The sequence below is a fragment of the Tenrec ecaudatus genome, chromosome X, assembly GCF_050624435.1.
Source record: "Tenrec ecaudatus isolate mTenEca1 chromosome X, mTenEca1.hap1, whole genome shotgun sequence".
Lineage (NCBI taxonomy): Eukaryota > Metazoa > Chordata > Mammalia > Afrosoricida > Tenrecidae > Tenrec > Tenrec ecaudatus.
This window is the reverse complement of record NC_134548.1, coordinates 122,128,451-122,153,466: the sequence shown is the minus strand read 5'-3', so window position 1 is coordinate 122,153,466 and position 25,016 is coordinate 122,128,451. Positions and strand designations below refer to the sequence as shown.

Below are 25,016 nucleotides of genomic sequence, written 5' to 3'. Positions count from 1 at the left end.
TCCTGTGGCTGGCACGTGTGCATGCCACAGCCAGTGCTCCCGCCCTGACCTTTACTTCATTTCTCCCTGCACAACTGGCTCCAAGCAATTCCCAGGCACGAAGCATGTTCCGCACCGCTGGAAAGCTCATTCACTGCTACTGAGTTGATTCTGGCTCTTTCCCAGCGCAGAAAGCCTAGTCTTTCTCCTGTGGAGCAGCTGGTGGTTTCAAACTGCTGAGCTTGTGGTAAGCAGCCCAATGAACAACCAGTGTCCCCCCATCGACGATGAGTGCTAATGGAAGCGACAGTCAAGAGATCCAACGGCTCGCTGAACTGGGCACATCGGCTGCACAAGAGCTCTTGACAGTGTGGAAAAGCAAGGAGGAAGGCACGCCAGACTCAAGCCATGCTGCCCCCACCCCCCAGTTGATTCATAGGCATGTGGAAGTTGGATGTTGAATAAGGAAGACCGAAGACGAATCGATGCAATTGAACTATGGTGTTGGTAAAGATTTTCGAAAATATCGCAGACCGTCAAAAGAACGAACAAATCTCTCGGAAGAGGTACAGCTAGACCGCTCCTTAGAAGCGAGCATGGGGAGACTCTCGTGTACTTTGGACAGGTTACCAAGAAAGACCAATCCCTAGCCAAAGACATTATGTTCAGGAAAGTGGGGAGGTGTGGCTGAAAGGAGGAAGACCCTTGACAAAACCGATGGCGACACTGGCTGCAGTCATGACCTTTAGCTTGAGAACAAGGAGGCCAGAGCAGAGGTGTTTTGTTCCATTGGGCATGGGGCTGCTAGGGGTTGGGGCTGACTAGATGTCATCTCCCAACCACAACAGCCGGAAAGCAGCAGCTTGACATGAGAAACTCATTGTCTGCCTGGACCTCTGCTGTCTGTTCTGCCCCCTGGGTTGCCAGTTTTTGAGACAGAAGAACCCATCCTATCCCTCACCACGATTTCAAATGTATTCAGAAATCAGACACACATTTCTACAAATGAACAAAATCACCAGTATCTGAATAATACCCTGTAAATTTTTTAAAAATTTACTTCAGAGCCACATGGATGGCCCTAAAGAGCTACCCTTTGCCAACCCCGGCCCTGGGGGCATAGTGGGCTGGGCACTGACCCCACCAGCTGCTCTGAGGGAGGAAGAGGAGGCTTCTGAGTCCTCTCCAGAGTGACAGCCTCAGAACCCCCCAGGGGCCCTTCCACCCTGTTTTCCAGGGTTGCCATGAGTCAGGATCCACCGGAAAGCCGTGAGCTCTGGGAGTTTGAGATTCTCCTAGCCCCCCAGACAGAGAATTTTCCTTCTGGCTCCTGGCCATCCTCTTCCCATTCCCACTTCTCTTTGTCTCTGGGTCATGCTGCTTTTCCCTCAAAGTTTGATGAACTCCACCCCCCCTCCCTATGCTCTGCCCCATGGGGAGTCTGGAGTTGGAGACTGACATTTGAAATGTAAACAGACTTCCCAGGTGAGGCTCAAACATGACCTTCCAGCATCTTCGGGCGTTGTCCCTTCCTCTTCTTTCCGCAAGAGCCATTCCCGTCCCCAGCTGGTCCTGCTCACCTCACATCTGGATGACAGCACCAGCGGACCAGTCTGCTGCTAGTTTTCCCCTGTTCCCGCCTCCCCAGAGGACAGCGACAATCTTCTACCAATGTGGCTCCCATCACCTCAGGTCACTACCCTGCTCAGACCATCTCTGTCTGTTACACTGTTCACTCCCATCCCCTCAGACTCATCAGGCATTTTGAAAACAAAATGTTTGCCCCTTGGGTCATCAAACGCAAGGCCAAATGTTTGAAACCACCAGCTGCTCCTTGGGAGAGAGATGTAACTTTGGACTCCCAGAAGGTTTTATCAGGAAGGGATGATTCAACCACGGTGCAGTATAGTACTGACGAATCACACAGCATTCCTCTAGCTCCTGAATGTTACCCCCCACACACGCACACACACTACAGTGACCCAGTTCTACCTTACAAATCTGGCTAGACTGGAGAACACGCTTTAGTACAGAAAAGAGCTCTAAACACATGGAATTCAGGACAGATGAACCCCTCAGGAACAGTAGCGGGAGCAGTGATGAGGGGAGGGGGGTGGTTGGGGAGGGGAAAGGGGGAGGAAGGGAGAGCCCATCACAAGGTTAGATATATAGTCCCCCAAAGGGGATGAATAACAGAAATGTGATGAAGGGAGACAATGGACAGTGTAAGATACGAAATAATAACAATACATAATTGACCAAGGATTCGTGAGGGGGAGAGGGGGGGGCGCAGAAAAGAGGAACAAGGGCTCAAGTAGAAAATGTTTTGGAAAAGATGATGGTAGCATATGTATAAATATGCTTGATACATTTGATGTACAGAATGGTATAAGAGCTGTAAGATCCCAAGAAAGTGACTTAAAAAAAGTTACAATCTCAGAAAGCCACAGGGAGTCAGTTCTACTCTGCCCTATAGGGGTCGCTCTTAGGCAGAATCCACTGGTTGGCAATGCGTGACTCTCCTTCCTACACCCACCCTCTGGAACGCTTCTGGTTACATAGGAAGGATTGTGCAAACGGTTTAGATTCTCCATCCTGTTTCTCAATGCACCCTCTCCCCATGTGCTCTTCCCCAGTGACAGGGCTTTCGTTTTCGCCTCTGTAAAATGGGGATATCCACAGTACACACTTCATAGGTTTGCGGACTGGATGAAAAGCGTTGACAGATGTAAAAAGGTTTTGAACAGTGTCTGGCATGAAGTAAGAACCCTGTAAGTGGAAGCTATTATTCCTAATTCTTGTTATTATCACTCCTTTTAGCCAACTCCTCCCTGGAAACCACTTCTGCTGGCAATAGCTAACTGATAGAGTTCTCTGTCAAACCTTCCCTGATCTGGCTGGAGTGGTTAAGTATTTGGATTTCAACGAGCTTCCGTGCATGAAATCACCTGAGGGACTGGGCTGTCCACAATGCTCTAATTATGCCCATTACTTTCTAACCAACTAGGAGGAGAGGACGGAAGACTCTACGTAGATTTTTAGAAAGCAAGGTCCCACTCATCCCCACCCCCCAAGATTAGTAGGATGCTGTTAGGACAACTTCTTGGCCTCTTAAGGACAGCGAGCCTTGCTTGGAAATTGCTTTCCTATCGTCTTTCTAGCGCCCTGCTCTCAACACCCCAGGTCCACGTGCCCCCGTCTTCTCAGCTGTTCATTCTCAGGGTTCCTTCTGACGCTTGTCTGGGTGCACTTTGTTCTGGGTTCCCAGCTCATGAGACTCATACCTTGGGCCCCAAGCAGTGTTTGTCTGTAAAGAATCGATCTCCAGCATTTCTGTTCTAGTTTTCAGATCCATGCGTGTGTTTCTGTGGCGAACACACGTTCCTTTAGAAACATTCATTATGTGCTCTCTCTCAACGAACACTCATGGCTCAATTACTAACTCAAAGTTCAATCACTATCCACGCACGTTTGTGTAGTCAGAGAATATTTTTGACGTTGTTGGGGAACCTTGTCACAAAATCTGAGACCCACCGCTCTGTGGGCCACACGGGAGGCACAGGAGTCTCTCAGAGCTCATCTCGGGCTTTCCGTTTTCTCGTCTACCAAATGGAGGTAAATGATAACCACCTCGGATCCTCAGGACCAGAAACAGGAGGGTCTGCCTTCATTAAAGGAGTCCTGGTGGAGTAGTGACTATGTGTTGGGCTCCTACCCACCAACTCAGCAGCTCAAAAGCATCAGCCACGCAGTGTAAGAAAGACAGGGCTCTCTATTCCAGTAAAGAGTTACCTAGAAACCCACAGGGGCAGTTCTGCCCTGTCCTATGGGGTGGCTATGAGTCAGAATCAACTTGACGGAGGTGAACTTGGAATTTGGCCTTTATGAGGAGTGAAGTCCGGGTGGTATAATGATTACACCTTGGCCTGCTAACTGCAACGTTATCCGTTTGAGACCACCAGCCACCCCAAGGGAGAAAGATGAGGCGTTCTGCTCCCATCAAGAGTTACAGGCTAGGGAACTCACAGGGGCAGTTCTACCTTTGTCCTAACATGGTCGCTCTGAGTCGGTACCGACATGATGGTGGTGAGCTCTCAGTTTGGAGCCTTCCCGAGGTGCCCTTGTGTGCAAGAGGGCTGTGGTGAGGCTCCAATGAGGTCAGAGAGAAGCGCTTAGAAAAGCGGCAGCTGCTGTTGCTGGTTTTGTTTTGCTTTTGTTCTGGGTCCAGCTGGAGCTCCTGAGCCCAGAACCCCTCTCCAAGCCTGACTCTGCCCAAGACCAATCTGTTCTTCGGCCGTCCCTTCGCCCTTGGTTGGTTTTCTGTGGAACAACAAAGCTGCTCTTCTATGTGACTAACCATCATCCCCAGAGTTCCTCTTATCTGGTCTAGTAATGGCTGTGGTCTCAGAAGTTGCAATGTTTGTCTCTGTTTACTCCGGGTTGCCTAGGAAACCAAGTTGTTCTTTCCTCACCATGCTGTGACTGTGCGGCTAGTTGTTTTCCCCCTTCCTGTAGGAAAGGACTTGAGGAGCAGAGAGGTTTGGCTGCTGCTTAGCTATTTTGGGGGTTTCCTTTTTCATGTTGGTTTGGTTGGAGGTTGGGTGTGGTGGGAAGCAGACAGATGTGCTGAATAATCAAAAGGTCCTTCAGCGTATTTTGAAGTGTGTGGGTGTCGGAGGCTGGATTTTGAAAGGAGTGGGGGCTGAGGTGGGCTGAAGGAGCCCTGGTGGCGCAGTGGGTCATGCTCAGCACAAAGTCAGCAGGTGGAAACCACCAGCTGCTCCGTGGGAGGAAGCTTTCAACTCCTGTAAAGAGCTTCAGCCTGGGAAACCCCCCAGGGGCAGTCCCACCCTGTCCTGCAGGGTCGCCAGGAATAGGAATGGACTCGATAGTAGTGGGTTTGGCTTGGGGTGAGGGGGGCGAGCCGGGTCCGGCTAGGGGATGGTCGCTTGGGGTCGAGCTTTGAACATTCTAGTTCGCAGAGTTGCCTTGGCTCCAGCAGCACTGAAATCACCACAGTGGCACATGGAGGTCACGCATTTGGCACCATGAGCGGAGTGGTTAGGAGCTGGTGGGAAGAATTGGAATTCGAGAGGTCAGCAAGCTGGCCTTTGAAATGTTCTGAACAGATTGTGGGCGGCTGGAAAAGAAGAGGACACCATGTATGATCTTTACACGGAAGGGAGCATGTTATTTTGGCTCTATTTGGGCACTGCTTTGCACAAGGGAAGGAGCCCAGACCTCTGGGGACCTTGAGGTGAGTGTGGCTCAGGGCAAAACTAAATAAATACATATGGAGTTCCGCTAAGTCTCCAGCAAGCCGAGGGTCATTAGATGTGGTGGAGAAAGTGAAGGTGGCAAGGAAGTCCCTCCCAGGGGAGTGAGCATCTCCTTGGGGAGGAATGTGGTGGACTTAGAACACAGCTCTTGGTCCAGGATGGGGTCTGCTTGAGGAGACACTTAATAACCATCAGACAAGAGTAGGAGACTTGGGCAGAACTCCAGGAGCCAAAGACCTGTGGCTGGGGAGACAGTGATTGGTGATAGTGAACCCTAAATAGAAGCAAAGCAAAGGGGAGCTAGAGTCAGGACCCTTAGAATTGACCCTGTCCAGGAAGCTGTTGGGTTTTTCAAGAGAACTTTCAGTAGGGACAGATGGAGTAGCAGGACAAGTATCTTTCCAGTGGGGGTTGGGCAGGGGAGAGAATGGAGAGTGGGCTTTGTACTATCTCAAATGGGCTCCATCCTTTCCCAAGGCCCTCTCAGTTCCTTTGAGGCTATCCAATATAGAATGGAAGCTGGTCTTAGGAGAAAGCATGAACTGATTTACACATTTGACACTCCATTATGTTTGTTTGGGTCTTTTCCTCACTCCCAACTAGTATATTCTACTCCTACAGTCTGCCCTTTCCTTTTGGACTTTCTTGGGGTATCCCTCCTCCCAAATCACTCCTAACCTCCAATTGAGGTGATGTGTGAATCATCACCTGGCCACCCATTCCAGAGCTCCTCTAGGAGAGCAGGAGCAGATCTGAGCTGGATGGGCGAGTGCTGGAATCCCCCCTGGTTCTAAGAGCTGTGCGACTTGGGAAAATGACTACAACTTGCCGGATCTTGGCTTTCTTATCATCTCGGGAGAAGCAAGGGCGTGGACTTCATACGGGTACCAAGTGGGTGAGTATGGGAGGAACGCAGGCCTGGTACGTTGTGGGTGCTGAATTGTGCTGGATAGGTGTAACTCTACCAAGAGTTGCCCCCACTACCACTGCCACCTCCACCCCAATGACAACCACCCCCGCCAACTGCCCAGTCCATTAAATCTCTGACTCCATTTTTATTTTTTGAAAAAGAAAAAAGCAAAGTTTATTGAAATTTCCAGCTACATTTGGAAAACTCCAACTCCAAATCCTGGAGACAGACATCAGGGGAAGGTGTCACAAAGTGGAAAGTGTTCACTGCCACATGACCCTCTCCCCTCCGCTCACCCAGAGACAACCTCCCTGAGTGCATCACCCGGGCAGCAGCAAGTTAATCTATGCTGTTGGGTGGAACCTTTTCCCACCAGGATAAGGAGACAAATAAAAAATTTTTAAAAAGAAAGGAAAAAAAGGGTGGGGTGGGGTAGCATTTAAATGGCAAGGTGGAACCCAAGCTAATCTTCTCTCAACCCCATTCTATGTAGTCAGCACCAGTGAATGGCGGGTTTGGCGTTTGGAAGAGGACTTCACAGGCCTCCAATGGGCAGATGGGGAAAGGGTGCAGCAACAAGGCATCCCTGGCTCCATTCCAAGGCTGCGCCCCCCCCCCTTCTGCCTTTATTATAACTCTGCAGCTTATTTATTAACCTAGAGGACAAACTGGAACAACCTGCTTAATGAACACAGTCCCAACAATCAACTTAACAGACAAGGACCAGTTGATACTCTCTCAAAGCTGGTCAGGCCCTTCGACATGTAGATGTATGTGGAAATGAATGCATCGCTACACTATGATATGGGTCTAGCCCTATGGGTATATATACACACACTTATGGCTATATATATATATATATATAAACCAAACAACTATGCCAATACTAACCAAACAGAACTGTGTTAAGCGGTCATCCCAAAGCTGTAATCCCACATCGGGCTGTGCACGAAGCCATGCATTTCTATCATATTCACCAACAGAAGGCTGATTTGGCTCGATCTCTCCCGTCTGTTCCCCCTGCCTGCGCAAGGCAGGGGAGAAGAGAGAGAGGTTGCTTCTGCTGAAAATACAGTGGCTTCTTCAGAGGAACAGTCGTCAAGTGAAGCTGTTGAAGATGTCCATGGAAATGAAAAAAAAAAAAAACCAAACAAAACAGAAAAAACAGACCCCTGAAACTTTCTGGAGCAAACTGGCATCTCAGCTCAAACTACCTTTTCATCAAATTTTCCTCCTCCTTTGCCAGTTACAGCTAAGTTTTCCAGGCCCCGGGAGCCCAGAAGACGCAGTAGCATTACAGGCTCACTGACTTGGGGTGACTAAGCCCCATGCAACTCAGCCTCCAGAGACCTGCTCTTTGTCAGGGGTCTGCCACTGGAGTGGACCCAGATGGCCATGTCCTTGGGACATCTCTTGGCACCGGCTGTGCTAGGTGTAAAGTTCTCCACGTGAGATGACGCTTGGGGAGCCAAAAACAAACGGGGAAGAACTAGGTAGAACAAGTGTAGTGGCTCTGCCCACCGCAAGGACAGAGCCACTTACACCGAAGAATCACCGGGAGCCTCCGGTCCTTCCGGGGACTCGGGGGCCGGCTCTTCAGGACTCAGGTGAGACTGAAACTTCTCCAGCTGCTCGGGGCTTGCCAGGGTCTTCAAGAGGGTGTTTTCGCGCTCCAGCTGGGAGTTCTTCTCCACCAGCTCACGGATCTGCTCCTTCAGGATCTCCACCTCCTCCCTCACAGCATACATCAGATGGTTCTTCACCAGATCCTGCCGCAGAGGCCAGAACAACAAGCAAGCCATTCGTTAGCCACCCACGTCCCTTGGGCCATCTGGGCATCGGCTTGGCCCCTCAAAGTGACCAATGCTGCTTGCCAACCAGCTCAATGGTCAATGGTCCCCCCAGAACCTTTCTCAGAGGGACCTGTCTGAGGTGGGACAGCTTGAAACAAGGTAAGTCCGCACCACCCCCTTACCGCTCCCATTTCCAGCCCCGACAACTTTCAAAGCTGGCTGTTTCCGGTGACTTTGGAGTGAGACTGCTACAGAGGGGTTTGCTTATGGCCCCATGTAAACATCAGGCACTGAAGTTGGCCTACTTTTGCAAATATGCACCCAGAGAACCAAGTGGGTTTTGAGGGTTTCCTCTCCTCCTCCTGACCCAGAATTCTGAGTCTGCAGCTGTCCTGCAGCAAGGCCAGACTGGGATGTTGACCACTGGACCTGGGGCAGACCCCAGGAGTGGCTGCATCCTCTCTGCTTGTGTTCAAAGGCTCCAGGACACCATTAAGTGGCTGCTAAGGATAAGGCTTAGTACTCCCATAAAGAGCTCCCATCTCAGAAGCTCATAGGGGAAGTTCTACCCTGTCCTATAGGGGTACCCTGAGTTAAGACTTGACTTGATGGCAATGAGTTTGAGTTTTGAAGGAGCCCTGGTCCTGTGGTGGGTTAGGCTTTGAGCTGCTGACTGCAAGGTCAGCAGTTCGAATCCATTAGCCATTTCCGGGACTTTTTACATCAGCAAAGAGTTACAGTCTCGGAAACTCCCCGGGGCAGTTCTATCCAGTCCTAGGGGGTCACTATGCATTGTCCTTGACTCGATTATCTTGAGATAGTTTGTGATTTATTTAAGGGGCCCTGGTGATGTAGTGGGTTATGCCTTTGGCTGCTAATTACAAGGTCAGCACTTCAAAACTAATCAGCGACTCTGAGGGAGAATGATGAGGTTATCTGCTCCCTTAACGATTCACAGCCTTGGAAACCCAAAGAGGCAGTTCTGCTCTGTCCTGTTTAGGGTGACTGAGTTGAGATTGCTTCAGGGCAGTGAGTTTGTTTTTGTTTTAAACCACTAGAAGCCCCAAATCCCTGCACCCTGTAGTCAGTCGGGCTGGCTGTGGGGCGGAGTGGCCCTCCACCTGGTGGTGGTGGGGGTAGACCAGATGGGGTGCTCTGCTTTCTGCTTCCTGTTTCCTCCCAACTCCTCACCCCAGCCCTACTGTTCTGCAGAGACACTGCAGTGCGTCGCATCCAATGAGCTCTGTCCCCTGCCAACTGCGGGTTGTGCAGACAACTGTGGGTTCTGAGCTCTGGCCTCTGTGGACCCAGGAGGGAGCCAGAGGCTTCAGCAGAACCAGAGGGGAAGAGAGTAAAAGGGGAGAAAGAGGAGTCCAGCCAAGGCCCACTGAAAATGCCCTCAAAGGGGCCCCTCTAGGCAGATGGGATGGGAAGCAGGTTTTGGACTTCCTCAAGTTCTTGTGCCTGCCAGCTTCCCCCCCCCCCTCCCCACCGTCTTATGTCCCCAGCTCTGGAACTTGTCCCAAGTTACATAAGCAGCAGCTAGCCAACCCCCCCCCTTGCCCCCTTGGGTGGAATGGACATGCAGCGAAGTCACTCACCATGGCTTGCTCAATCTTGTTGTCTATGGCCACCACGCTGGCCCCGGAAGCACTGTAAGACAAAAAGCAAAGTGGCCAGGTTACCCACTCGGCTCCCCTCGGAGTTGCTGGTAGCTGTGGTCAATGGCTTCCATCTGTCCTGGTTCTACCTGGCTTCAGCCTCCCTGGCCCAGGGTGCTGGGCAATTTGTGCACACGACCCTTCCTGGCCCCTGCAGAAGCAGCACCCACCCAGGCTGGCTCGCCAAGACGCAGAGCACAGACTGGAGAGCACCCAGCCAGCAAGGCCTGCTAGCCTGGCCAGGGTGATGAGCAAACAATGGGAGGGGTGATGAGCAAACAATGGGAGACAAGTGGACCAAGTCCCTGTTGTCCACTCATTCTGGGAAACCTACCTGGCTTGGAAGCTAGCTAGGAATTCCTATGAAGCTCCCAAGCTTCCGGCCTGGCCTCCCTGGTGGCACCAGACACGTGTGGCCAGCCCTGTCCCCCACTGTTGTGCCTGGCCCCCACTACCCCTCTGCTAAGGCTGCCTGTCCCTGCGTGCGGCTGCAGCAACTCCTTCTGGCGCAGCGACCTCAGGAATGCTCGCTGGCGGATCCCAGCGCGTGGCGGGTAACACCCCCACCCCCGCCCGTCCCGCGCCCCCTGCGTTCCTTCCTCCCCCCCCCCCCCGCCCCTTCCCAGGATGCTGCACCGCAGGGAGCGCGGGGTCCCGCGACACCACGCGGGTTCCCAGCTCTGCCTGGAGGCCAAGCCTCTGCCGGGCAGCCAGCTCGGCTTGGAGCTGAGCCTGGGCCAGTGATTTTACCTGTTATCCAGCTTAACGGAAACCACATCTCCCCCAAGGAGTGAGGAGAAGAAGGAGATGGAGAAATTGCGCAGCTGGTAGACCGCCACCTCCATGGGGGTCTGGTACAGCTCCGTGTTCATGGTGTGCTCGGGTGGGCGGCGGGGCCAGGGAAGGCTGGGCGGTGGTGAGGATCGGGGCGCTGGCTGCCGAGGGGAAGGACCCAAGAGTCGGCAGGCACTTCGGCTGCAGTTGAAGGGAAGTGACTCGAAGAGGGTGTCACCTAATGTCTCACAAACTCCACGACTGCCAGTCCAGCACAGACTCAAAGATATTTCTGTTCCTGCTTCTTTATATAGGAGGAGCCGGCTGCGTCACATGGCGTCAGGGGCCATGCAAATGAGTTCTGGACCGGCCTTTAGGGCCCAGTTCCACACATCCCCTCCCTGAACCTTGGGCTAGAACTGTAAACAGTTCAGCACTTTCTGGTGCCAACTGGCATCTCCAAAGGAGGGCTCTGGCGCTTGGTAACAACCAAACTGGAGCTGAACCGGAGAGATTGCCGAGTTCTAGAGGAGTAAAGCAGGACCAACGCCCAGTGGGAGGGAGGAACTGTCAGTGGAGAGTAGCGCTGGGACAAGTGGCCCAAGCTTCTCTGGAGGTGGCTGCCGGTATACCTTGAAGGTTTGGCATGCTTCAAAAAACCCCTGACACTCCATCCCAACCCCCTAAGCCCCCCCACCCCCCCACGCCGGGTCAGGAATCCCAACATCTTCCCACTACCTACCCTTTCAGCCTCTCGTCCACCCCTGCTTTGTCACCTACACCATCAGCCTCCCACCCACTCAACTGTCACCTCACCTAGTCAGCCAGATCACCAGTCTGGAAACCCCTGCACCCACCCACCCCTCCTTCCTTCTACTTCAGGAGCTAGTCTGTGCATGCAGGTGTATGGAGGAGAGGGTGCACAGTGGGTGAGCTCAGAGATCGGAGTAGCTGGGGCTAGGTGCCCGCCCTCCCCCAGGAGCTGCTGGGGAGGACAGGGTAGGGGCCGGTTACTAGTAACCACAAGTCACCAGCCTGCTCTCCACAGCCGACTTTTCATGGAAAAGACACTCAACCCTATCCAGGTTCACACGGCCGTGTTTTTCTTTTTAAGATTTGTAAACTTTCACACACACAGAAAATGCCAACAAAACTGTAAAGCAAGGCTAGATAGAAATCGTCCCAAGAAATCACCTGCCCTGGGATGGGGTCCAGTCACATCATCAGAGTACACCCACACACATTCTAAAGCCCGAGGGGCAGGAAAAGATGGGTGTTGCTTAATAAGCACAACATACGCCTCCATCAGAGAGATAGAATTTCATTCTTTTAAGCCCCAAGATTAAAAACAAAAACAAAGGGTGGTGGTGGTGGTGGAGGCAGCTCTTTCCTAAGTGAGGCCACCTGGTGGATGAAGGAAAAATTGCAACCAGACGGAGCACCCTGGACAGGCCAAGAGGGCAGGTGATGCAAGGAGGGGTATTATTTACACAAACAACCCAGGGCCATAAGGAGAACATTGGGTTCCACCACATATACAGTCGTTTGGATGAATCTAAGGCCAGTGCCCATGAATCAATACTCCACAGACTGTGGTCTAAAGCAATACGTCAATGCAATCATGCGATTGGAAAAGTACTGAAGCCTTCTTAGTTGCAAACAAGCTAATTATTATTTGCGCTGGGATCGTTCTTCTAACCAGGTGCCTGGCACCGACACACACAGTCCCCAGCCAAGCCCAGTAGGAAGGTCTTGATTTCCTCTGTCGGGGTAGTTATTCACTGAACAGTCAATGTTTGTCACTCTGCCTTGGGATCTCCGTTGGATCCACAGCCATTCTATGTGCAGAGAGCCGAGGAGCCCTGGTGGGGTAGTAGTTACACATGGGTCAGCAGTTGGAAGCCACCAGCCGCGGCACATGAGAAGGATGAGGCTTTCTACTCTGGTCGAGTTGCCATCTGGGAAACTCACAGGGAGAGTTCTACCCTGTCCTCTAGGGTCTCCATGAACAGAATGGGCTTGAGGGCAGTGAATTTGGCTTTGACACACGGAGCTATCCAAATCAATCTACTGCACCAGCCTCCCATGGGTTTTTTTTTTTTCATCCCAGTTGTAGCTGAAAGAGGATCCCAATCTCTGAACATTCTGTTAACGCTGAGGTCACAAGGTGAAGACTATATTTTTAGGCTGCCTAGACAGAACTTCTTAAATCAGGAGCTTAATTGATTTTGGAATTTCCTAATATATTAATCTGCCTTCTATGATACATAAGAGCTTTCTTAATCCAGAAATCTCTGAAGCGACCTTTCATTAGCTTGTAAGTGCATCCCAAATTAATAATGGCTATTTATGCCAAGATGCCAAGGAAGATGATGAAAAGAAGAGAGAGCAGTAAATTAGGTTGTCAGGTGGGGTGGGGTGGGGTGGGCTGGGGTGGGGGTGGGAGGGGGACGTGGAGAGGAATGAACGCTGCTGGGGAAATCCTACACAGAATAGAAGACAACCGACTCTTCTCTCTGGAGACCAGTTCATCAGATGCTATCGAGTTGATGCCAACTCATGGTGGCCTGTGTGCGGCAGAGTGGAACTCTGAGCTACATGGGATGTTCCATGGCTGGTTTTTCCAAAGTTGACCACCTGGCCTTTCTTCCGAGCTATCTCTGGGCGAATCAACTTGCACCGTTGTGGTGAGTCCTTAATGGACTGCACAACCTGGCGACTCAACCTCAGTGCTACTTATGCTTCAATGGGAGAAGTCACATTTGAGTCCCAGTGACAATAGTCAATAGCCAAAACACCCAAGTCACCAGTTAGTTGCTAGTGAGCTGAGTCCAACTTCGGGTAACCCTATGGGTAGAACAGTGCTCCCGGGGGCTTTCTTTCAAGGCACCTTGGATGGACTCGAACCTGCTGGGTAACAGCCGAGTGCTTAACCAACTGGGCCACCTCAACACTCCAAGTTCATCATGCGATTAGGTGCCATTGAGTCTGTTCTGACTCGTGGTGACACCGTCCTCACAATTCTCTTGATGTTGGAGCCCATCGTCGCAGTCACTGTGTCCATCCATCTGGTCAAGGGCCTTCATCTTTTTCGCTGTCCTGCACTGTGCCCTTACCTCAGTGAGCCAGTAAGCTGAGTTTGAGCCCTACTGACAATAACCCACCGCCACAGTCTTCCTAGCAGGGGTTTCTGGGACTGTCCATCTGTATGGGAGCACATACCCTCATCTTTCTCCCTTGGAGCAGGTTTGAATGGCCAACCTAGTGGTTAACAGCTCAACGCTTAACCCACAGCACCGCCAGAGCACCTCTGGATAAAAAGAGCAACCCCTGGCTCAGTCATGGTGTGGTTGGTCTGCACCATATACCCTGCCTTGTGGATGCTGTCGCCACCATTGCGACAGGTGTGAAAACAAAAATCCACACTTAGAAAGCTTCGAAAGGTGCCCTGGCCCAGCCCATGGTGGCACAGCGAATCACTCACAGAGCAAGGCTGCAGCCCAGGTCTCCAGACGTGAGACCAACCTTGGTCCTATCACATACTTAACAGTGGGGCAGGGGTTGGGAGATGGTAGCCTGAGGGAATGGAGGGATTTGCTGAGTGAATGAGTAGAGGCTGGGAAGGGTGAGCGGAGGCAGTTTGGGGGCCTCTGTTGGAGCTTCCAGGAGCGCGAGGAAGGAAAAGGGGGCCAAGGCGGGAGAAATGCCCCTAGAGTACCAGCAGGTTCTCTGAGGGAGGCCCAGAGACTGAGAAAGCAGCTGGGAGGTGGGTGGGAAGTAGGGTAGGGAGAACAGAAGGGGTCAGAAGTTCCAAATGATTTGGACTATCCAAATCATTTCCAAAGGCAGCCAAGCACCATCGAAGAAAATGATCTGTCTCTCACTGCCATCAAGTAGATTCTAACTTATAGTGACCTGATGGGACAGGGCAGAAGTGCCCCCCTGTGAGTTTCCAAAGCTGTTCATTCTTGATGGCGGTAGAAAGCCTCATCTTTCTGCCGAGGAGCGGTTGGTGGTTTCAAACTGCTGACCTTGTTGTTAGCAACCCAACGTGCACCCACTATGCCACTAGGGCTCCTTGTGGCCCTGCTGGGGAAGTGCAGGGCTGCTATTTGCAAAGTCAGAGGTTCAAAGTCATTTGCTGCTCTGCAGGAGAAAGTGGGAGCTGCCACAGATTTACTTCATACTTCACTCAGACTTGTCACACCTCAAGCTGCTGGGTCCCACTAACTAACACCTTTAATACCCCCCACCTCCACCCCCGCCCCCAGTCCTATGCTGTGCTCAGCTTTTAGCAGAATAAGACCAACAAGAAAACAAATGTTCAACCCGGTTGGATAAGGCTATGGATGCCAATGAAAGCCCTAAATCCATTGGTAGAGCCCCCACTTGGGTTAAACCGCCACTGAATCCCCTTGGCCCATTGGCCAGGCACGCATGCACTGTTAAGTGGATTACTGCAGATATAGTTCAGTTAAAATTTAACATCTTACTGTTTGTTTCCCTTTTGACCCATTTTTAACTTGTGCTACCTATCTTCTGCTTTCTTTTGGGTTGAGGTTTTTCTGTGGTTTAATTTATTGTTGTTGTGATCTCTTCTGTATGATTTTTAAAATATGACATCCAGACTAGGTGAATCTAGAGAGATATTAAATACATGAGTACTTTTCTAGGGTTATGGCAGAGGAGTTGGTGGGGAGGTCGATATTGGAATCTAATAATAATGGATACAAGGATGAAAACTATGTCCTAAAATTGATTGTGGGGATGAATACACTTTTTAATATACTGAACTTTTTAATATTCTTAAATCATTGAATTGTGTGGTACACCAATTCTTTGTCAACTAAACTGCTGTACACACACACACACACATACCCTAGGAGTTCACATATGGGATTTAGCTAAAGAAAATCATTTTGAAAGGCTATCCTAGGTTCCGCCCACACTCAACCTAGCTCTAGTCCACACTACACCTCACTTAGCATGCTGTCTGGTGGGGAGTGATCACTGAGGGGTTGGAATCTTCCCCTAGATTCAACAAAACTATTTTCCCCAAGGTCAAGGGGATGGATGAGGGTGGGGTGGATAAGACTGGAGGTGGGATCCAAAGAGTTTTCTGTAGAATTTCAGCACATTAGAATCTTCCTCTGCATACAACAGGTGGGCCCAAACCTTGCAGTGAGTTAGTTCATGTGGTACCTGCTCTCTGCTATCTGATCCAGCATCCCCGGCAAACAAACTGATCCACGATGCTCACCATGCTTTATAGAGCTGAGACTCATCCCGGAAACAAGCGACCTAGGAATTACACAGCCCAGTGCCCCCAACATGTTCCCAAGCTCCCTCTCTGCATTCTCACAGCACACTGGCTCTCAGTTCCAGCTCCAAAGCCACAAAACACCCAGCCCCAGCCTGTTTGCAATGTACCACTGCGCTGGCCCGATCCCTTCTCAGGAGGGATTGCCTGGCTGAAGGGCGGTAGAACAAATATGGAGTTCTCTTCTCCCCACCATTTCAGGAGCTCCTGGTAGCCTACTTGTTCACTTTCAGCCAGGGGGCAGCGTCTCAACATTAACACACCCCCCTCCCACTCAACCATTCCCTCCGGTGTGTTCCACTTCAAAAGCCAGGCCCTCTGGGACAAGAGCCCTTCCTACTCTAGGTTCCCATGGGACCGTGGAAGAAATCCTGGGCAGAGCCCGGCAACCAAAGCCCTGAGGCTCGATCCTCAGGACACCGATGACGAGGGTGGGTGCGGTAGGTTGTGGGTAGGGACGAGGGGGTACCTCTCACTTCCCTTTTTGTCACACTTAAAGCATTGTGCCCCCCCCCCAGCCAGAAGGAAACTATTTATAGGCAAGTCTTCCTGATTTTCTACAGGGAATGTTCCACCCAAAGAGCCAGCAACGCTGCCAGCAAAACAGAGGGTCCTGTGTCAGGAGAAGAGGAAAAAGACATGAGGCAAGAGGTGCCACAAAGCCACAGAGCCAACACTGGGTTAGGGGCTGGGAAGGGAAATATAAAAAGGATATTGAACACCCGAGCATTCGGGGAGCATTCATGAGACGATTGAAAAACATCCCTCTCCACTCACCCCTCCACCTCGGCGGGCCCCTTCCGTCTGCACCTCTGTCAAGTTCTAATTACTTACTTGTCCCCTTTTCGGAAGAGACTGGGGGAGTAAGGAGGTGGACATGCCATCCTTGCGCCTGGCTTTGCCTCGCTCTGCCCCTCAAGTCCCACTCCCGTGTGGAAGATTCGCTCAGGGAGGCCACTGCGACTGGAAGGCTTCCTGGGGCTTCATGGAAAATCCCCAACGTCCAGGAGGAAGGATGCACGGAGGAAAGGCCGCGACAGAGAAAGTGCCTTGTTCTCTGGGAATCACGTGCTTGGCCCTGCCTGGCCAGGGCCCGGAACCCTGAGTTTGGGGGGGGGGGGGGCTGAGCAGGGAGGGAGGAGAAAAATGGAGAGGAGCGATGCAGCTGTCAATGCAGAAGGTGATGGTGGGTGCAAGGGAGCCCAAGGAGAACCCTGGCAGAGATGGAGACCCTCTTTGAAAAGCAACACGCCATTGACTAGGGGCAAACCCTGGCACCCAATGACTGCAGGAGGGATGAATTGTGCCTTTCAGCTCTCTCCCGGACAGGGTCTCATGTGAGCTTCGCAAACAATCTCCTAGTGACACTAGGGATGACAAGCGTCACCCCAAACAAAAGAAAACAAACAACTCCATTTTGACAGCATCCTATCTACCCATGTCTGTCTCAAGAAAGGTCAGAAATGGCTCTTGTCAAGTCCCTTTCCTCACCCCCATATGGGTCTCTCCTGGCGGAGTGGGGTTTCTCCAGGCATCTCGGCAGGACGCGGAGTGTTGGCCACCAGGTCCAGTTGAGCTCAGTGGATCCTAAGTTTCACAAACTGGTCTGTCTATATTGCAGGAGCCCTGGAGACATCGTGGTCACGTGTTGGGCAGCTAACTTGGTCAGCAGTTTGAAACCACGAGCAGACCATCTGAAGAAAGAGGAGGCTGTTTGCTCCCATCAAGAGTTACCATCTTGAGAACTCATAGGGGTGGTTTGAATCTGACCTATCGAGTCAAAACTGATACGATGGTGGCGAGTTGGGTTTTCTGTAGTTAGGTCAATATTTTGGCTGCTCTCCCTTCCTTTGATGCCTTGTAGTTGCGAGAAGTGTAGCTCCTTCGTTTTACCAAGCCCTCTTCACCTGTTCTACCCTTCTCATTACCCTTCTTCAAGGATGACACAGTGAAAGAAAAGCTTGTAAACTGTAGTAAACACAATATCTCTCTCTCTCATACACACTGCCATTATCATTCAATTCCATTCAAAGTTTCTATTCAGAAAAGGTCTACTCAAAGCACTCCCTCACTCCCACTGAGTTGAATTCCAGCATCCCCATAGAACAGAGTGGAACACTGCCCCGGTGGGTTTCTGGGCCTATACATTTTTACTGTAGGAGAAAGCTGCATCTTTCTCCTGTGGAATATAGCTGGTACACTACACCAGTCGGGTTCCTTACACAAGGGAATGTTTCCTTCAAGGAAGAAAAAAAAAACCAAATCAAACCAACAAACAAACAGAAAAAATCCCCGCTGGGAGTCCAGTCTAGAAGTGCATTGCCTTCCAGTGGCAATTCCAAGAGTCTCCCTTCCAGGTTAGACCTCAGTGAAATGTCAGCTTCAAGGGAAAAGCCTCTCCAATCCCTTCCCATCATCTCCATCCACAGAAGGGCGGGCGTCTCGACACCATGTGGCTAGGGCCCATCCGGGTAAGGATAACACAGCAGCTTCAACGCTTGGGTATTTCTAAGGGACCTACCCCTCCTCTGACGTGATAGCCCATGCCCGGAAGTGTCCCTCACTTAGCTCCATTTTCCAAGACAGTAGGAGGTTGTCAAACATGGAATTATTCATGGACTTTGGCTCTCAGAGCTGTCAGGGTCCTGAGTACGGGGGAATCGCTCAATCTGTCAATTTCTGGACCTCCCTCCTTGGGTCAGCTCTTGTTGTTACTCTCGTTCTGTGTCCCTGAGAAGCAGCTGCTAAGGCACCTTATCCCCCCCCCCCCGAAGACTGGTGGGTATTCTGTTAGTGAGGCGAACATTTCTCTCCCTGCCGCGTGCCCCTCATGGGTCACCCAACAATAATCCTGACTGCTGAGAACACAGCCCTTCTCCACATTGGTTTGTCTGCACAGTCTTTCGCCAGGCAACGGGTGGGAACAGAACCGAGAGTTTTACAATTGAAGGTGATTCGTAAGGGCCTCTCCCCAACCCTCCTGTTGTGTGGAGCAGCAGGTCCCAAGAGCTGTCATTCCAAACCATTTGCTCTGGCAGTTACCACGGTTACCTTGAGTGGTATGTGAAGGACTTGGGGCTATTGGCAATGCTTGGAGGACAAGGACCAGGAGGAATCATGCTGAGGATGGAGAGCCAGCACACAAGGGCTCTCTGAAGAGGGCAGGGGCTCCCGGGCGGAGCACCTGGCTACCATTGTAAGGCTCAATGTAGAACGGGTGACCTCTGAAGTGGTCCAGGTTCCTGGGGGCTCAGGGGAATCGAAGAACGGTCACAATGCCGGCCTCTTCAGGCTCCAGGCTCCTCAGCCACCATGCGCAAGCATAGGAGCCTTCCACTCCCCGGCTCTCGTACTGTACTGTGCCTACCTCACGGCAGAGCTCTTCAGTGTGGGCTTGAGAAGCCTCCAGTTTGCCAGCCACCCCACCCTCCTTGGCTCCCTGGCTGGAAACAAGGCAGCCCTGCTGGGGTGAGGAAGGTGGCGAGTGGGGCGTGGGGGGGTGGAGGCGTACACTACTCCCAGAATAGAAAGAGAAGAGAGAAAGTGGGCCAGTTCTTCCCTGGGCAGGGCCCCCCCAGCCATGGGACCAGTGCCAGGGAACGCTAAGGAGCGCTGGGAGGAGTGAAGGCAGGCCTCCCGGCATCGGCTAAGAACTGCTGACAAGGTATACAGGCCGTCCCTGGGTTACAGACAGCTGAATTACAGACTGCTCCGATTGGTCCTGTCATGCACAGCTCTGAGCGGTTTTGTCATGGCCAATGAAGCAAAAACCGGAATGGACTAGGATTTTGACAATTTAAGGTGATTCGTTGTGGGTAACTGGCAAGGGAACTGGTTGAAGCCCAGGAATGGGAAATGCCCAAGAGGAGTAGTGGGTGGGCCCTTTCAGGAGCCTAATGTTTGAGATTGGGTTGTTGGCAGCACCCTGGGGAGCCACACTTTCAAAGGGGTGCACCTCTGCTTTAATGTCATGTAAATTTGCCCTCATTCGAAATGATTCAACCAACCCCTACTCATGACAAATTTTTTTCTGTATTTTCTTTTTCCAGTAGTTTTATTGCCATAACCAAGTCTTGATCACAAGCCCCTCCATGTCTTGCATGTGCAGCTTTTAACTCATTGAAAGAAAAATGCTTCAAGCTTTTTCTTGACCTACAAATTCTTATAGACAGAGGAACCGATCTTGTTCTTAACCAGGGGTGGCGGGGCTGCCTGTACTATGCACACCTTATCAGGAAGAAGGAAACCCAGAAGCACAGTATAATTATGCAAATACCCTCTTGACATTTTCACAGTTCAATTCATGGAGCTAGGCAGATGGACACAGGGTCTCTCCCAGTTGTGCTTATTTGCGCGTGCACGTGCACACACGTTCAGTTTTTGTCAGCTTCCCTGTGACCCCAAAGGGATAGTTCAGGGACAGGGCATGGCAAGTTGAAGCCAGGCCAGAGCATCCAAAGCTATCATCGCTGCCCATATTTCATGTGCTGAGTATATGTTCTTCAGGGGTCATAGGTGACAGGGTCTTGAGAAATTAAGAGTCGTCGTCAGATGGGCAGAGAGGAAACCAGCTTGAGGCTTAACACCTCACAATGGGAAATGGGAAGTCCTAACTCTGCCTGGACCACAGTTTTCAAAGACATTCACCAGATACTCAAAGAGACTCATATATGAAGTAGAAACAAACACAGGCATGATTTGTGCCCAATCAATCACATACATGCCTAAGAATTGATTCCTACAGGTTCCTTGGGAGGATGCGTCTAGCTAGAGCCAGACTTGATTGGAGGTGCTTTATGTGACTGGCTACCTGAGAAGTGTGATTTGAAGGGCAGTGAGGGAAAGCTCTTTTTTCAACTCGACTCTTGTGGTGTCCCCAAATGTCATCAAAGTAATTCCCTTGGATTCTAATACCATCTTTATAACTTGGTGAAATGAGAAAAGTTCCTTTGTCACTGCAAACAGCCCTGGGAAGGTGTCCACCTTCAGCCACTATCAGCTGCCAACACTTATGCATGAACGCAAGCCCTGGAAGCTTGGAAATTTGAATCTCCCAAGTGGAACCTCAGAAGAGAGGTGTGTGTATCGCCTTCTGAAAAACCAGCCCCTGAAAGCCCTTGGAAGTACAGTTCTTCTCTGACACACACGGGCTCACCATGAGTCTGAACCCATCCTACAGCAACTGGTTTGTCCTTTTGGGCGGGGGGAGGGGTGTTACGAGTAACAGATTACATCTAAGATACATTACAGCTGTCCGTGGAAACTCTTGGTCCAGGAGGCTGGGGATATGGGGAGCAGGCCGAAGAGCAAAGAATGCAGGTAGAGAACGGGGAAAGGCAACTTGTTTCAAAATCAACAGTCTTTGACTCAAGTATCCAATGCCACTTCTCTAAGGACCCATGGTGATTCAACTGTTCAAATCTCCTCAGGAGCTTCACAAGAAAAAGACCTGCTGATCTGCTCCCACCTAGGAGACCCTACGGGGTAGATCAGCTCTGTCCTATAGGGTCACTCAGACCCCGATTGGCTGGACCGGCACACAGCCACATCCAATCTACAGAAGTCAGCTCTCCTGCAGCCCCACAGTTGTCACCACTCAGACACAGATTGGTTCCCGGGTTAACTGGAGGGGTGTGACTCATTCTCCCCTCAGGAACCTGCTGGGGCTGACTCCGAAGACTTGCCAGAATCTCTGCAAACATGCCTATCCCCACCCTGATCCGAGCTGCAACCTCACAGGGCCCTACTCTCCGCATTAGGGAGCCTCTCTTCAGCCATGAGGCTGTCACTGCTGCTCCCTTCCTCCTTTCCCCTCCCCCTCCCCATTGGGGGCGGGGAAGCAGGTGGGGAAGCCACTGTTCTCTGGAGTCCGCATGTGGTCTAGCCTTTCAGTATTTTTTTTCATTTTTATGTTTAATTTACACTGCCAGCGAGGTTCGAGTCTTAGATCAACAAGGACTATGCCTCCCCCCACAAGGCCTGGGCTTCCTGGTCGCTTGCCAGCAGCTGAGTGACCCTTTTAACCTCTTCTCTTGCTCCTTATGACACTCTAGGGTGGGGGATGGGCTTGGAAGAGAAAGATATTTTGGGCCAAGGCCTGGAAATTCTTAGTGCCAGCCTAAAATATCATTTCCCCAACCCTTCCTAACAACGTGAGTGCTACATACTGAAGTCACCTTACCCAGGACAGCTTTTGTTTGAAGGCCACAACAATCTTGTAAGGACATAGTCCCCAAATGGAAAAGCCCAAGTATTTTCTCTTTAAAAAAAAATCTTACAGATTCCTTCATGACACCAAGCAAAGTCAGCAGTGCGGCTTCTGTGGCAGCAGTCTTTGTGGTCACGAGTAGGCTTAAAGGTCTGGCCACTGAGCATACACCTTCAGAAATAAGAAGCCAAGCCCCATGTCCTGGGGTAGAGTTCTAACAGCAAGCCAACGCAACCTGGTCAACAGTTCTGCCATCCTGTTATTTGCTAAAACTAGTAATACCATGCAGTTTATTGACAGAGTTGCAGAGGAGCTACAGTAAATATGGAAACTGAGGAACAGCCAAGTCTAGACAGTTACTAGCTCAGCAATTGAGAAAAAGGGAGTTTCACATGCACTCCTAGGACACCTTGGGGAACTGGGCCTGGAGCAGTATGGGGAGGTAATCCAGAAAGTATCTGTCATGTCAACAGGAGCGGTCTCTCCAACAATAGGCTACTGAAGTAATGGGGTTTGGCCCACCGAGCTGGTACTGAGATCTCAGACAAAGTGATGATAAGTAGAACTGAGCGGGGCTGCCGAGTACATCTATGAGAGGAGGTGCTCTCTGAAAAATGCAGCTCTCAAATCCATTTGAAATGAACTTGGTCAGGTGGCAAGGACAGATGTCAAGAGGCCAGAGTTCTTTTTCTCTCTTGGCCATTAGGAAGCCAGAGGCCTTCTAAACCCCCTATTCTACCAGATACTCATTCATGAAATGGAAAGAACCACCACCCCCTCACACATACGTATCCCACAGAATACATAGGACACCAGGTTTGGAAACAGTGATAGTAACTAAAAAAAAAAAAAAACAAACAAAAACACACACACACACCCAAAAAACAGATGGAAAATGTCCTTGAGGCTATTATGTATATTTACCTGTGTTTCCAGATTTTCTGGGCACTTTGCGCCTGGCCACAGAGCCCTGGTGGCATTGGGTTGTGATCCTCAAGGTAAGCAGCTCATAACCACCAGTCGCTCCTCCGGAGAAAGATGGGGCTTTTGACTCCCACAGAGAGTTACAGTCTCAAATCCCCCAGGCGCATTTCTACCCTCTGAGTTCATTATTGATTTGATGGCAGTGAGTGTCCCTGGTTATCCAATAGTACTATAGTAGGAATGCTAAAATTGAGTGGCTTTCCCAAGCAGAAAAGTATTTTCTCATCATTTGGGAGGTGAGAAGTCCAGAGGCAGGGTGTGGGCTGGCTCTAGGGGAAGGCTTTCACCTTCTGTTGGCTTTGGAAGAATGTCCTTTGTCTCTTCAGAGCAAGCTTCATATGGTGTGCCTTATTCCCCAACTCTGCTTCCCTGCTTGCTCCTTTAATCTCTTTTATATTGCAAATGAGATTGACTCAACACACAACCTATACTAACCCTACCACATTAACATAACAGAAACAACCCATTCCCAAATAGGATTGTAACCACAGGCATTAATCAAACCTAACTCACTGTCAACCTGCTAAGCTTTAGGTCAGCAGTTGGAAACCAGCTGTTCCCTGGAAGAAAGACAAGGTTTTCTGGTCGGGTAAAGGTGTATGGCCTCGGAAACCCACAGGGGCAGTTCTACTCTGTCCTACAGGCTCACTATGAGTAACCTAAAATCTGAAATCAATTTCAAAGTCTCATCTTCTGAATCATCTTGATCAGAGCCTTTGGGTGAGCCTTTAGGTATGTTCCAATCTGAGGAAAAATTCCTCTCCCTCTGCGAACCAGTGAAATCTAGATATCAAGACATCTATTTGTGAAGTACAACGGTGGAGTTAACACAAAGAAGAGTTTGCATTACACACGGGGAAAACTTGGAAAGAAAGGATAATTGGCACCAAACAAATCCCAAACCCAGCTGAACAAAGTAGAGTTCTCAAGGCTTGAAAATTATCCTCTCTTTTCTGAGACTATGTGGGATAGGGCCCTTGTTCTCCAGACTCTGGGTGTTAGCCACACCTGGGGATTCTGGGTGAAGGCCCCTGGTCCTGGGCCTCAGCACTGCCTTTCAGCCCGCTGGAATGGCAAGTCTGCTCACTTTGCTTTGGATGGCCCCACTCTCCTAGGCCACCTGAGTGGTGACCCAGCAGACCCTACTCTTCTAATTCTTGGGCATGGCAGTCCCAGCCTCTTAAGAATAGCCTTGCACTCTGGAACCGTCAGCAAAGATCCCACTTATTGAACCTTAGCAGACTGCTCCCATCCTTTGAAACCAAGAAACCCTGGTTTCCAACACTCCTTCCAACAATTTCGCTCATCTCTGAGCTGCTCCAAGGATGGCCCTTTTCCATCTTTGGAGGAGAAGAGTTGCAGATCCTTTGGGTAGTTTCCTGCGTATAGAATTTCAAGCTGAAGGGGTGGGGAGGGAGGAGAAAAATGAGGAGCTGAAACCAAGGGCTCAAGTAGAAAGAAAATGTTTTGAGAATGATGATGGCAACAAATGTACAAATGTGCTTGACATAATGGGTGTATGTATGGATTGTAATAAGTGTTGTACAAGCCCCCAGTAAAATGATTTTTAAAAAAACGAAAGAAAAAAAAAGAATTCCAAGTTGCAGGCTGCATTCTTTGCTTTGGTTCATTCACCCTTCACTGTTAGCTGATGGGTGTTCTGTTGCGGTACTTGGTTAGGTCGATCAGTCACAGGCGTAGTGCCTTTTACAAAAGATTATGTAGCCACATGTTTGGTGAACATACTAGGACACGTGTCCTTAGTTTGTCCAACAGAAGTTTCCAAACCTCTAAGTTCTGTTTTCATTTTGCACAGTTCATTTGTAGACTGTCTCTTTCTTCTTGCATTTCACTGTAAGTGACAAAGGGAAACCACATGCTGCCTTTAAGATATTGCTTGTATGAGCCCCCAATAAATTGGTTTTTTTTTTTAAAGAAGAAATCTCATCAGCCAGATATCTGTGTTGGTCAAAAGTTCTACCTTGCATCGAATGTTTGAACATAATTCAAACAAGTTTTTTTTGCCAATGTCTAACAAGGATCACCCTTCTTCCATTGTATTATATTATATTAATGATTTTCTCTTTTATAACTATACAGTATTCCTC

General features: G+C 50.3%; 1 protein-coding gene across 4 annotated transcripts in view; it reads right to left on the bottom strand.

Annotated features, from left to right (window-relative positions):
- Positions 1–6,310: 6,310 nt before the first annotated feature.
- The window catches only part of TSC22D3 (TSC22 domain family member 3), a 79,337-nt gene continuing 60,631 nt past the window's right edge, over positions 6,311–25,016 (bottom strand). For 2 of the 4 annotated variants that reach the window (XM_075538955.1, XM_075538956.1), the window contains 2 exons: positions 9,563–9,614; positions 6,311–7,937 (listed from right to left, as the gene is read on the bottom strand). In XM_075538955.1, the coding sequence (XP_075395070.1) occupies positions 7,707–7,937; positions 9,563–9,614 (283 nt within the window). In that variant the 3' untranslated portion in view covers positions 6,311–7,706. Of the gene's footprint in view, positions 7,938–9,562; positions 9,615–9,956; positions 10,103–10,372; positions 10,688–25,016 lie in introns of those variants that run through there. The other 2 variants (XM_075538957.1, XM_075538958.1) reach the window with 2 other exon arrangements.